The sequence below is a fragment of the Corvus brachyrhynchos genome, unplaced genomic scaffold, assembly GCF_000691975.1.
Source record: "Corvus brachyrhynchos isolate BGI_N302 unplaced genomic scaffold, ASM69197v1 scaffold597, whole genome shotgun sequence".
Taxonomy (NCBI): Eukaryota; Metazoa; Chordata; class Aves; order Passeriformes; family Corvidae; genus Corvus; species Corvus brachyrhynchos.
Genome location: NW_008239000.1, coordinates 298,648 through 311,789, shown reverse-complemented (window position 1 = coordinate 311,789; position 13,142 = coordinate 298,648). Strand labels below are relative to the sequence as shown.

Below are 13,142 nucleotides of genomic sequence, written 5' to 3'. Positions count from 1 at the left end.
GGGAAAGAAATCAATGTTTTTGATGTGTTTTACAGGAAATACCAACGCAATTATCACCACCATGCAAGTGCATTATTATAGTTTTTGGAAGAAGAGTCCGTAAAAACCTCAGTAACCCACCCCAGCAGTATCCTGTCCACAGCAACGTTGGTGGAAGAAGCAATGAGAAGTTTCCATGGAGTTGCCCTTGGACCCTGCACAGCTTCACTGCTTCCAAAGAGCTGCACGAGGAACAAGATCACCACAGACAGCAGGTAGCTCTTGCCAGCTCCAAAAACACCTGGTATTTTGGAAGAAAAAGCCCAAGTTATGAGTGAAAATTTCCTAGAAAGTTTGAATCAATTGCTTTAACTTCAGTTATGCTGTGATTCCTGTAAAAACATTGCATGGGCTTGCTTCAGCAGCTCCCAGTAGCCAGGGGTAACCAGTTACCTTACACTTACAAAAACATGATAAACACATGATAAGAAGTGTTTTTAATATGAAAAGAAAGAAGCAGAAGACACTAAATAACTCTGATTTTGTGTATAGATATTTCTAGGAAAAACCTCTTATGCTTCTGTGAAATCCTGCAAAAGGCAGAATGAAAACTTAAGGAGCAAAAGCTCTGTGCTGACAGAATGGATGTATTAATGTCAAGGTCATTATCAGAGGGGCTGATTCTGGCATTTCATATTAATGGCATTTCACATTAATCAGCATTTTTGCAAAGATGCTATAGCAGCAAATGTCACAATTCTTGGCTGTGTACCACGTATGATTGTGATGGGCAAGCTCTGATGTCCTTCCCCTGGTTTGAGGTTTTCACAGGAGGTCATCATCTGGGCTATGTGAATCAATGAAGTTGCTTGGTCTGGGTTCAGGGAGAACCTTTGGATCATCTCTTCAGCCACTCCCATTGCCACTTCAGAGCTCACAGGGCCAGATGTCATTGAGCGTTTCAGGCTCATGGCAGGTGGGGTAAATTTCCTTTTGTTCACTCTTTTCGTAGTGTTTTCAGAATTAAAATTCCTAAGAAACCAAAAAATAGCCAAAAGGTGTGATATGGTATCATTTGTATCTCGTGGTTCTGATATTTCTACTGAACTGCTGCTGTTTTATGACCTGCTCACAGTACCACAGAACAGTAACTCACATTTTCAGGAGATATGGGATTAGTGGTAACGTGGATGGATTGAAGTGCTCCTCCATGTTTCTTAAGGCTGCCAGCTCACCACTGGCATTACAAACCAGCAAGGCGTGAACACACACTGGAAATGCCACAGAAAAATAAAACGAGAAAGAAATTAAATGAGCCGAAATTTCAAAGCAGCTAAATAAATGAATTATAAAATGCCAAAAGAGTAATTAAGTGATTCTATCTCCTTCATTAACAAAACAAAACAACCCCAAAGCTTTAGCTCTATTCAACAGCAAAACCAAGAAACTTTTGCAGAATGACAGACTTAATACATGGCTTTTTATATGAATATAAATTTTCCAGTGAGTTGTTCGAGATTTCTGTATTTTGTTTTTCAAGGACAGTAAAAGCATATTCCCATTACTTTACACTCTGACAGTCAATTTGCACTGTATATTATATTATATAATTTACTACTTTCTTTATATTATTCTCATTTCTTCCCCACCCATTTGGAATTTACCAGCTACTTTGCAGGTTTAATTGTGTTACCTACTGTATTCAAATTATATATTCAAACATACAAGGAAAAAAAATACTGTGAATTAAATCACGTGCAAGATTTTAGAAATTCTAAACTCATCCTTCATGGCTGGCTGGATTTTTCCATAGTTGTTTCCCACAGTTCTGAATGATTTGCTGTGGAACTCACTGCTTGATCTCCAGTTGGAGGGACTGTAGCCTTTCAGTGGTAGCAATTCTATTTCATTGTTGGAGGATGGTCCAAAGAAAGCACTGCTTGCAATGAAAGTATCGATGGGATCAAAGTTCAGAGTCTTTGAAACAACCCAGATGTCATCTGCCAAAAAAACCACAGAGTCCTCATAAGCTTCTCCTACTGCCACCCTTTAAATCTGATGTTTAAGATGTGCTTACCTTTGCTGTAGAGAGAAGAATGCTCCTTTCTGCTTAGTTTCAGGTATAATTTGGCTTTGGAGTCACCATCAAAGCTGGCAGGTGTATTCATAAATTTCTTGAACTTACTATACCGCTGTGTTGGAATTTCAAAGGCTTTCCTGGGAAATTGTAATTTAAAAAAAAAAGTATGTAAACAGTCGACATATTTTAGATTCAGCACCAAAAATAAGAAACCTCCACAGATTGGACCAAGTGGTTGTACATCATCTTCCATTAACAAGTTTTAAATACATTTATCTTGACTGCAAAATTCCCTCATATTCAGACACAACTAAATTGTTTCCTCTACAGTTTAACAGCACAGAATAGCCTTTGAGATGTCTTCTGGCATTAAAATTAGAATCTTGTAGAGAATAAATCAAATTCTCTGACTGATGATTAAATGAACAATAATTCAAATGTAACAGTTGTAACATTTGATGAAATTGCTGGTCAGCAGTTTTGATTCTTGCTAAAAAGAAATACCATTGCTATCAATATTTTTCCTTCACTAATTTGGCTCTTGCATTTCTTTACAGAAAGAAATCTTTACTCTTCAAATATAATGAAAACGTGCTAAATGCTGCTGAAATCCCAAGCTAGTGGAATATTTATAGTCCCTGAATTCACACAGCACTTGAGAGAAGTGCACAGCATTTCAGGATACCTCACCAAAAGCTGACATTCCTCATAGACAGCAATCTTTTGACTCCTGAGGTATGTCCCAATACTTTTTGTATCATGGAGCACTGCGCTCGGTCTGGATTTTGTCTGTGTGGGATTCACATCTTCAATCCACTTGAAAAAGGAACACTGCTCAGCTTTTGGGGCATCACAGGCATAGAACAAACGACCCTGCAAGGGAAGGGAGAGGAAAAAAAAGTCCATGAGCACTAAAACAAGCAAGAAGAAAAGAGAAAGCAGTGGACCAACACTTTCACCCCAGAAGTGTAAAAACACAAGGAATAAACAGCACCTTGTTTTGACCTTCTTTTTTAACCATCACCAGCTTAGCAGGGTGCATGTGGTTGCAGAGTGGAGCGCAGCTTCCTTGGCTCTGGCTTTGCCTGTCCTTCACTGTAGTGTAAAATGATATATCCACTTTGGAGAGGGCATTGTGCAGTCTCTGGGCCAACTCAAACAGCATTACGTTCAATTGCTCTTGGTAAGGAAAGGAGAACAACAGAATCATTAGCACAGCCTTAAAATGCTTACACAGGTACACAACACTCAAGTCTATTTTCATTGGAAGATTTCCATCCCAAATCAAAATATTTAATCTGAATTATAAAATAAACCATATGACCTGCAAAATCCACTTATTGGAAAAACTTAGGGGGAAAAAAAAGCTTAGGAATCTTAAGACAGGAAAACTGCAGGAGGTTACATAGTTGAACAGAAGTGTACTGTCCTTTTGATTTGTCTTTGCAATGTTGGGGAGTACATGGAATCTTTGGGTATAAACTGAATATATTTCAGTATATATATAAAAAATCAAATGTACCCTGTTGTTCTAATGCGCAATGCTTAAAAATGACAGCATTTCACAGAGCACAGTGTGAGACTTACCTGTCAGAGCAGCTTTAAAAACCTGTTTGTATTGAGTGTGAGACTGAAACACAGCTGGGATGGAAATCTTTCTTTTAGGAAGATTAGCATGTTTCACTTTATCCGCAGGAGGAAAAGACAACTCAGAAATTGTTATGTCCTAAAAAGACCCAGGAAAAGAAACCATTAAAAACTGCAAGGCCTTGAATGAGACAAATTTTGCAGATTCGTAAAAATACATTTCCCTAGAGCTTGGGCTGCCATTTAGGATGCACCATGAGATTAAAATTTGCCCCTTGCCAAACAGCCTGCATTTATAATAACACAGATAATACTTCCAAAGGCTTTAAAGAAAACTGTGTAGTTCAAAATCATGTTTTTCACCACTAGGCATGGGAAAGGAGCACATAAACCCCATTTTAAACACCATTTTTGCACAGAAATCAATTAGTTATAACTGTCTTCATAAGGTTTTTAAGTCCAGTATTTATGGATTTTACATATATATATATACACATATATATTTGTATAAAAACACACACGATGTGTATACCAGTGTATTTATGAAATATATTAGTTATTTCCTCACCTCTACTTCACACAAATACTGTACTGGACAGACAGTATTAAAGAACCAAAAAACATTAAAATAAAGGGAAAAGCCAACATTTTCTTCAACTCTCAAAACCATCTGACAACTTTAAAAACCTGACTTGTGGTTGGTTTGGTGTTTCCCCCCAATTTACTCCATTTGTCTACTGGTCACAAACAGCTGTGCTAAATTTTTAGGTGCTTATTCAAAGCCATAACTTGACTTTTACACAACTAAAACGGAAGGAATTTATAATATTTTGAAGTCAGAGATGATGCCTTGAAGCAAAAAGAGGTGTTCATTAAAATGATGCTCATACCACAATTAAGAAAAGCCCTTCGTGCACACAATTTCTTACTAATTACAGATGACAAAACAGCCCAACAGCTTTTCTTTCATCTTCCTGCCATCAACATTCAGATTAAAAATTTAAATCTGGCACTGTGTGTGCCAAGGAATTACCTTTACAAAGCATTAGTCACAGGACTTAAAAAAATACATGTTTTTCTGTCACTAGTGGTAGCAACATTGCATCATACTGATAAGGCCTTGCAGGAAATCAGATAAATGCCGTCACTTTGGCCAGAGAAATGTGTTTGTGTCAGTGATAGCTGTGTTTGCTTGAACAGTTACACACCTGGCTGTCTGCTGTTCCACTGTGGCAGCTCAGGTGACTCAACACCTTTTGTGTGGCTGCAGCCAGAGGTGTCTGCCTTAAGTGCAGGGAAAATACCTTCCCCTCTGAAACCAGATCTGGGTGGCTGCTGTTTGCACAGCGTTCCCCAGCTGAGCTGGCTGGCAGCAGCAGTGCAGAGCTGGGAGCACTTGGATTCATGGCTCTGCCCTCTCCTGTGTCACCCGGCAGCATTCTGAGGACACTCTGGGCACAGATGTCATCATTCTCTTCCCCGTCAGCGCTGTTTTCAGGGATCAGATCTCTCTGAGCACTGTTTTGATACTTCAGCCACTTGCTTTGTCTGTGTTGGGCAGTCAGATTAGGGAGCACTGGTGGTACAGATCCCTTTTGTCTGTCTTCTGTGTACTCCCCAAACACAGAGGTTTCGTAACTCCTGTCCTCGGGGCCAGGAGCACTCCAAGGAAATGCCACTGACTCGCTGCACAAATTGCCTCCTGAAGAGCCCAAAGATCGCTGGACCTCCTCGCTCTCAGTGGGGTAAAACACGTCAGGAGTCTCCTCGGTGACAGGAAGAGTGACAAAAGGAGTTCGTGGTTTCACCATGGGCTTCAGTCTTGGGAGGCTGCATTCCTCTGGAGAGCTGGATTTCTCCCGGGCTGTGGGCAAATTACAGCTTACTTCTAGCACCTAGGGATGGCACTTCAGGTGTACAAAAAGATAAGGAAGGAATTCTAAGTTCTTCCTTTTACATCCTGTCTTCTAACTGGGAAGCTCTCTGGATTGTGCCCGTGCAGTATTACACTAAAACTCCAAACACCATGATGGATTTTGTGTGATTCTTTTAATCAATTTTAATTATTTTAAATCCCCATATTCAGAACACATTATGTAGCCACTCTGTTTGTATAAAAGACTGTTATTTAACATGGCTGTGTTTTGGAGGTCATTAATCTGATGTCACTGACAGCTGCCAACTAGAAAACACCCAGTTTAACATTTGCTGCTTTTTCCAAAAGATAACCCACAAAACTATGAATTAATATTAAATAATGCAGATTAGTAAGCTCTTAGTACCAAAAAGCATCCTTTTGACTAAATTAACTATCAATAGTTACAGTCATTGATAGGTGTCAAATGAAGTGGGTCAAAGGACAGCTGAATATGGAAGACAACGAAAAGTAGGTGAATAAAAACCTAAATATGATTTAGAAGCTTAGCTTACAGCCTTTTTGCCCCCAAATCAGAAGCTGATTTTTTTAAATAAAACTAAATCCCTCTACTGAAGTCTCTTTTAGGAGAAAATAATTGGCAGAGTAACTGTCTATGATAGCCCAATTTGTTGTGCTTCAAGCATGCTCAGAGATTTTCCAGCTAAAACAGTGTGAAGTGCCAGTATAAGCTGTAAATTCTTACTGAAAAAAAAGTCTGGGAGTTCTGGTTCACTTGGTAAGAACCCATGTGTCAGGGGCTCCCAGATGTCTCCAATAGTCTCCTCATTTCCTGAAGCTGGAGAAACTGTAGAGTCTGGATCAAGTGGGGAAGTCAGTGCTGATGAAATCTACAGGTGAAGAATTAACATGTCCAGTGAATGACTAGGAAAAACCCCTGATTACAGCTCTTTTTACCACTATTCCCCCTCTCGTGATTCTAAACAACTGAAACGTCTCTCAGAGTTCAGCTAAAACATCTTCAAAAATAAGAAATTGCCATGAGCACACAGGAAATAAAACCAAAACTATCTGCAAGAGACAGTCAATCCAGACCTTGCCAGGTTCCCAGGCAGTCCACTGGGCTTGTCTCAGGTCAGAGTGTGAGGGTGAGCCTGACACTGTCCATGGTGGCAATTCAGGATACACATCCAATGCCAGTGCTAGGAAAAACAGATGAAGCACTGAAGTCATGCAGAAATTTTGAGGCCAATCACTGCCCTTCTTCTTTTACTTTCACTTACAGGATTCATTCATTCCTGGCTCTTCAATAGCATCAGGCTTCATTTGAAAATTCCCTTCTCTGATAACGTCAACATCATCGTTACGAAGGCTCCTGGAACCTGGAGACTTTATGAAAAAAAACCCATAAGCAAAAGCTTGTTAGAAATTAAACTGTTTATCTTCTTTTTTTCAAAGTGCAGCTGATCACAGGAGCAGAAAATACCAAGTCACACATTACGAAGCTCTATGGCAAAGGTAAGTAAAAATAATTGATTTTGCTATGATTGTAGCAGTCTAAAAATGAACTATTTTCTATCCTAAATTGACAGGATACTTTCTTGCACTAAGGTTAGTACAGATAACTAAACAAAAAAATGTTTTACCTGTCTGAAGCCATAAAGGTCATAATTCCTCGAAAAGAGGGGTGAGAAAAATGTCTCAGCTGCAAAGTCCATGTTCTCCAGGTGCTGCTGCCATCCTAGCTGGGAGCATGGAGCTCTCAACATGACCTCACTAGCTGCTGATCCTTTCACTTGGTGCCCTTGGAAGGCAACAGGCTACACAAGGCATTGGAATTATCACTAACAGGAAGTGAAAACTGCTCTGCAACTATCTACATAGGTACTTTGTGTACATGCAACAAAAACAATCTGGTGGGAACTGCAGAAGAGAAACAAAAAAGTCTGGGTTTTTTTCCTTGTAATTTGAGTTTAAAACACTCCCTGGGAAACTTCCCACAGTGAACTGTACTAAAAATTATGAGAACTGGTTAAAATTTCATTAGGACTTATTGTAATATATTATAATTAGCAAACCATTTAACTGAAATTTAGGAAACACTGTTAATTATACTTCAGTTCCACAGAAACGGTACCTTTGGTTGCCAGTCAGATGTCCCAGGGTCTCTTTGGGCTGCTGCTATTGGTACAATATATGCCTCTGTCTTCTGTAATAAACTGTCCACACAGTTGGGCTGCATAGAAAAGTATCAGAACCTAATTAGTCTAACAATTTAATAACCATTTAAAGTGAAAATTTAGGCTAAGAAATGTCTTGTATTTATACAAAGGAAGCAGTTTCAGTTACAGCCTTTTTATTTGGAAGCCAGGACCATCCATGACAGGATAAGAAACTATATTTGCTTTTCAAACAGGACAGGAAAAAAAGAAAGATTTGATCTAAAATCTTTCTTTAAGCTTTAGATGGATTGAAAAAGAAAAAGGGCTGTTAACAGCACTGGATAAAAATCAATGTAAATCATCAAACACAAACAGTTGTCCCAGTGTATTTCAACCTGAATGCTAAAATTCCAAGGAAAGCCATGTATTTAAAATGACAGTGAAAAAAAATAGGTGGTAAAAGATGGGGTAGGGAAGGAGAAGTAAGTACCAGACATATTAATGGAATATTAAACATTACTAAATACTAAAATTTGCATTATGTTTCTTGTTATACATGAGGCCTCCTGAATATTGGCAAGAGGACATCCTCTGTTTATTACCAGCTTCAGAAACAATGCCTCTAAGCAATTTGTAGCTCAACCTCTATGGTTCCATAAACCAAGAATTTTATTCCAGGAGCCAGGTGGAAAATGAATTTATCTTGTACAGATAAATATATGTAGTCAAAAACTGGTTACCATAAGGCCAGGAGAATCAAAGTATGAACAGGAAGATGCCTGTAAACTTTCTGAGTAAGGCATTTCTGTAAACTCTTTTGTAGCTACAAGAGATGGAAAAGCACAGTGAGTTACAGTCAACAGTCTGGATTTTTTTAATTGAAAACATCTGAATATTTACTGGTCTTGCAAACCTTACCCATGCAATGAATTGCACAGTTAGGATTTAACTGAATGAGAGCAAACAGAGACAGACATGGAGCTCACAATGTTGCTTTACACAGTAAAAATTGCACAAGGGAACCTACATAAACATCATTCCAAGAGCATTTCTAAATATGAGGAAAAATGAGAGTACAGAAGTCAAACAGCTACAGCCATACAGAATTCACTTTAAAATACAAGCTGACCGAACCTTCATCCTTCTCAAGGGGTTCAAGTGTCTCCTTAGAAGCCTCTGTTTCACAGAACACGCTGTTACTTTCCTCCATCTTTTGCAAGCTCTCTAATGCTGTGCTATGCTGAGTCAAAGCTCTCAGAAGAGCGATATCATTCACCAAATCTGGGAGACCTGAGGAATTCTCAGCCACTGCTGTGCACTTCAGGCAATCCACCCCTGTTGTTTCACCTTTGTAGGCTTCAGGAGATGCATTTTCCAACTCAGTGTCTCCTACTGCTGTTTCCTCTGGAGATGAATAACCTGTTCCTAAAGGATCTGATTTTTGTGACAAAGCCAGCAGAGGGCTACCTGGTTTAATGTCATCACTCTTAGTACCCCAGAAGTGCTCTGAGCCAACATCTGGGGATTCCATGCACCCAAACTGTGTAACTCCTTCCTCAGTCTTTTTGTCCATGGCAGAAATCATTCTGCTGGGAGAAATACCTGGAATACTTCCAGTTGCCTCAAAAACACTGGTTTCAGGGTGACATTCATTCACAATGGTGTCACCCGGCAAGAGATCAGAGTGCTGGTTTCTTATCCATAATGTGCCACTAATGGTGAGTGCTGCACAGCCATCCAGATACTCCTCATTGTTTGTGGCTTCAAAACTTGATTGACTCTCATTGATCTCTTTTATGTTGTGTCCATCACTTAAAAGTGCCACTTCAGTTGTGGTCTGGTTTGCAGAGTCTTCTGCAGTTCTCCTGGCATCACTGTCACAAAGTTGCGGTGGTGTACCCCCATCTCCATCAAAACTTGAACATTTGACTTCATTTTTGCTGTGTGTCTCTACTTCACAGCAAGAATGAAGCCTCGAGGCAGCATCTTGTGCTACATCTTCTCCCTGTAGGCAACCTGGGCTCTGTGAAGGTGTGTCTCCCTCAGCGAGCTCCTTCACTTCTCTTTCACACATGTCTTCATTGTCTGTGTCATTAAAATCAAAAGTCTCCATTAGGCTGAAGTTAACCTCCATCAGCTCCTCATCTGAACTACAGTCTTTGCCAGGCAAACTGAACTCCTCCTTCACAACTCCAGCTTCTGTCAATGTCACATCCCCAGAGAGCTCCGGGTCACTAGACACTCCCTCTGAATTTTGTCTTGGATGAAGCTCACTCTGCATCTCTACAGATAAATTCTCTCTAAGCTTGTCAGTCCCTGAATGCTGCTCCCTGTATCCAAAGGGATTGTTTTCAAAGGTGGTTGGACTTGCTGAACGTGAAATGTCACCTGAGGATGGAACAAACTGACTGTCACTCATTCTACTTACGGTGCACTCAGGTAGGAAGCAACTATCAGTGTCGCAGTGATCTTGTAAACCTTGTCTTAAATTATTTACCTTTTTGTCTTGTCTCTGTCCTGTGACGACTTCAGCACCAGGTTGTTCAGCTGAATTTGGAAGCGTTTCAGCATTCCAGTCCTTTTTATCACTTCCAGTGCCCTGCGTAAAAGGCAGGCACTGAGTATCTGGAATAAGTCCTTTGGCAGGGTTGCCTGAAAAAGCTGCTAGGACAGGGCTTTCTTTGTCATATAAATCTGCATTTTCTGCTGTCTGAAACGTGGAAAGACAACCTGTGACTCCAGATGTTTGCTCTCTGTGTCCTTGCGCTGGTTTAGACTTCAGGAGAGCAATTATCTGTGCTGTGCTCCTGATGTGGTGGGACACTGCCCTGGGATCAGTGGGCCCAGTAAGGAGAGGGGATTCTGTCTTCACAACAAATTGATCAGAGTTTTCCTTCTCTGTCTCCTCACAGCTGTCAGTAAATGGAGCTGAAAGCAGGGAGGACACAGACATGTGTTCTCTGCCTCTGTCCTTACATCCCTCTTCCTGAAAGCCTGCAGAGGGATTTGTTTCTGCATCCTTCTTGCGAATCGTAGAGAATAATGGAGAGCTGATATAAAACTGGGATGGAAAACTCCCTTGGCACTGCTTAGATAAAGGCAACACTGTTGGTTTTTCTTCATCTTCCACTGCTGGTATTTTCTTCTCAACTTGGCGTGGCCCTTGGAACCCCTAGGAGACAAATTTTAAATTAATCCACGTTTTGTAATCGAATGTTGAAAATGGGGCACACTCCATGAACTATATTCTGACCAAATGGCCTGAAAATATATTCTGATCAAATCCAAATGGGGATTCCACAGGTGCATAGAAAAAACCTCAAGCCCTTGTGATTCTTACTTCAGGCTCAGCAACAGCAATCCTGCTAAACCAAATTTCCTAAGTGTGGAAAAAACACCTACAGGGGACACATTCTGGATTACAGCTCAATTAAAAAAAAAGAAAAAAAGAGCAAGAAGAAATGATGTATATATTCACCATTCATGAGAATATGTGTCCCTTGTGTTTTAAAATACATGTAAATACGAGACATAAAAACCTGGAACAAAAACGCACCGTAAACTTCCTTTTCAAGCCAACAGGGAGATGTCTCGGGGGCAGAAGACTGGGTTTTACACCATTTCTATCCACTGCTGGAGTTTCTGCTTTCCTTGGCTGATCTTCAGAAGGCTTTTCACTCACTTTGACTGCTTCAACTGTGATTAAATATCGCTCACTTTCTAAATCATCTCCAGGAGTCACCTGGAAAGGAGAGTGCAGCAGTGTGTACATAATAGTACTATATAAGAAACAAAAAAAAATATATAATTATTTTAAATAAATAGAGTCTTTCAAGTACTTACATGTAAAAAATTCAGGTACTTACACCTACTGTATCATAGATGCCATATAATACTTTTACTTATATATATATTCTAAAAAGCATTAGCACTTAGCTTCAAGGATTTTTTCACATATCACTGTAATACACTGTTTTTACCCCAAAGGAAGAAAAATCCCATGAAACCTTCTGCAGAAACAGTAAGATTTATCAATAAATAGAAGCTGTTTTCCCTTTCAATTATTTGCACTGTAGCAGAATTTTATACCAACAACAAGAAAAGTTACTATTTTAGCTACCAAACAAGTTAAGTTTGAAATTTTTCCTGAAAGACAAACCACAACAGATAAAAAAATAACAACTCCGAACAAAATATACCTGAGATTTTATAAAAATACTCTCCAGACATTGTCCTTTATCATCAAACAAGGTAGCCTGCAATATAAAAATAAGGTTTTAAACAACCAGTTATTTCACAGATCAACTAGACTGCCACCGGCAGTCCAGCAGTAGCAGATGATATTAAATCCAACAGTGTTAAGTCTGAATTTTCACCTGATTTCTGCCAGTTCTAACCCTCAGAATTCCATCTTGCCATGTTTTTGATTTTTTCATCTTTTGGTGAGTGTATAATACCTGTTTTAAATAGGTAAAATGTTGAAAAAGTAACAAGTAAGAAAATGTTCAAATACTTCAGCAGCTCCAGTCTTTAAAGTTATTCCTACTTAATTGTACAGAGTGTTAAAAATCACTCACAGTAAATTCTTGAGAGGCCATTGTTTTGGCAACACAGTCATCCAACACCTTATTTCACAGATATCCACATCTTCCCACAGCCTGAGAGACAGGGAAACGTTCAGGATGCACCAGAACTGTGAAGGAAAGGTATGGACAAAAAATTACTTCTCTTTTCCCCTCAAAAGAAAAGAGTTAGATGAAAGACAGTATCGAACCAGTAGATATCAAAGCAGGGGTAAAGCTGCTGTGGGCATTTTAAAGAGAAACCTCAAAACCAATCTAACAGACTGCTGGTAACAAAAATCGCTTTTTTTAATAGATGTCAAGATATTTTCTAGCTTTTATGCGAATTCATTTGTTTAAATGAATGGCCGGCAACTCTCAATACTCTTATTCAGAATTACCTGAATTAAAAATTTACTTGCAGAAAAAAACCCAAAAGAAAACCAGAGAAGCCGTCACCAGAAGGATTTTGTCACAGGTGCGGAGTTGGTCACGCATGTTTAACTCATGCAAAAAATAACTGACTCTCCAAACCAGCCCCCCGTGAAGCCAAACCTCTTTGCATATTTAAAGCTAGACCGCAGTAAATTTTAAAATAAAATTCTATATACTCTGGATTAGGGAGAAACAGTTTATATGACGAAAAGGGAAAAGATTCGCGCTGTTTCCTATGGCTGTCACCTCCTTGGGTGCTTCATAAGGTGAAACTCCCTGGAAACGGCCACCGCTTTTAGGACAGAGTTATTCCTCGAGTTGTTAGAGCAGTTGGATCAATGCGAACGCTTAGGATGAGTGCCGAGGGAATGCCACGGGCACTGGGACGCGCCGAACACACGGACACGCCGCTGCCAAACCCGCTGCCTCCACACAGCCCCCTCCCAGACCTTCATTCACCA

General features: G+C 39.7%; 1 protein-coding gene and 1 long non-coding RNA gene across 10 annotated transcripts in view; one reads left to right on the top strand and one right to left on the bottom strand.

Annotated features, from left to right (window-relative positions):
- ZGRF1 (zinc finger GRF-type containing 1) overlaps nt 1-12,388 on the bottom strand; it is a 16,105-nt gene extending 3,717 nt beyond the window's left edge. The window contains exons 1-20 of one of the 3 annotated variants that reach the window (XM_017738998.1): nt 12,262-12,388; nt 12,061-12,141; nt 11,884-11,940; nt 11,241-11,426; nt 8,819-10,856; nt 8,425-8,507; nt 7,660-7,758; nt 7,169-7,342; nt 6,806-6,911; nt 6,618-6,724; nt 6,268-6,412; nt 4,855-5,510; nt 3,647-3,785; nt 3,054-3,238; nt 2,745-2,932; nt 2,057-2,196; nt 1,833-1,979; nt 1,136-1,250; nt 752-1,011; nt 121-280 (exon numbers count right to left, since the gene is read on the bottom strand). In XM_017738998.1, the coding sequence (XP_017594487.1) occupies nt 121-280; nt 752-1,011; nt 1,136-1,250; nt 1,833-1,979; nt 2,057-2,196; nt 2,745-2,932; nt 3,054-3,238; nt 3,647-3,785; nt 4,855-5,510; nt 6,268-6,412; nt 6,618-6,724; nt 6,806-6,911; nt 7,169-7,342; nt 7,660-7,758; nt 8,425-8,507; nt 8,819-10,856; nt 11,241-11,426; nt 11,884-11,940; nt 12,061-12,141; nt 12,262-12,282 (5,087 nt within the window). In that variant the 5' untranslated portion in view covers nt 12,283-12,388. The remainder of the gene's footprint in view (nt 1-120; nt 281-751; nt 1,012-1,135; nt 1,251-1,832; nt 1,980-2,056; nt 2,197-2,744; nt 2,933-3,053; nt 3,239-3,646; nt 3,786-4,854; nt 5,511-6,267; nt 6,413-6,617; nt 6,725-6,805; nt 6,912-7,168; nt 7,343-7,659; nt 7,759-8,424; nt 8,508-8,818; nt 10,857-11,240; nt 11,427-11,883; nt 11,941-12,060; nt 12,142-12,261) is intronic. The other 2 variants (XM_017738999.1, XM_017739000.1) reach the window with 2 other exon arrangements.
- LOC108447840 overlaps nt 1-12,861 on the top strand; it is a 21,222-nt gene extending 8,361 nt beyond the window's left edge. Inside the window, exons 3-7 of one of the 7 annotated variants that reach the window (XR_001863538.1) lie at nt 36-955; nt 2,617-2,794; nt 6,981-7,040; nt 12,322-12,390; nt 12,671-12,861. This is a non-coding gene — a long non-coding RNA (uncharacterized LOC108447840). Of the gene's footprint in view, nt 1-35; nt 956-2,616; nt 2,795-6,980; nt 7,041-7,249; nt 7,654-10,026; nt 10,223-10,596; nt 10,722-12,321; nt 12,391-12,670 lie in introns of those variants that run through there. The other 6 variants (XR_001863540.1, XR_001863543.1, XR_001863541.1 and 3 more) reach the window with 6 other exon arrangements.
- The last annotated feature ends 281 nt before the right edge of the window (nt 12,862-13,142 follow it).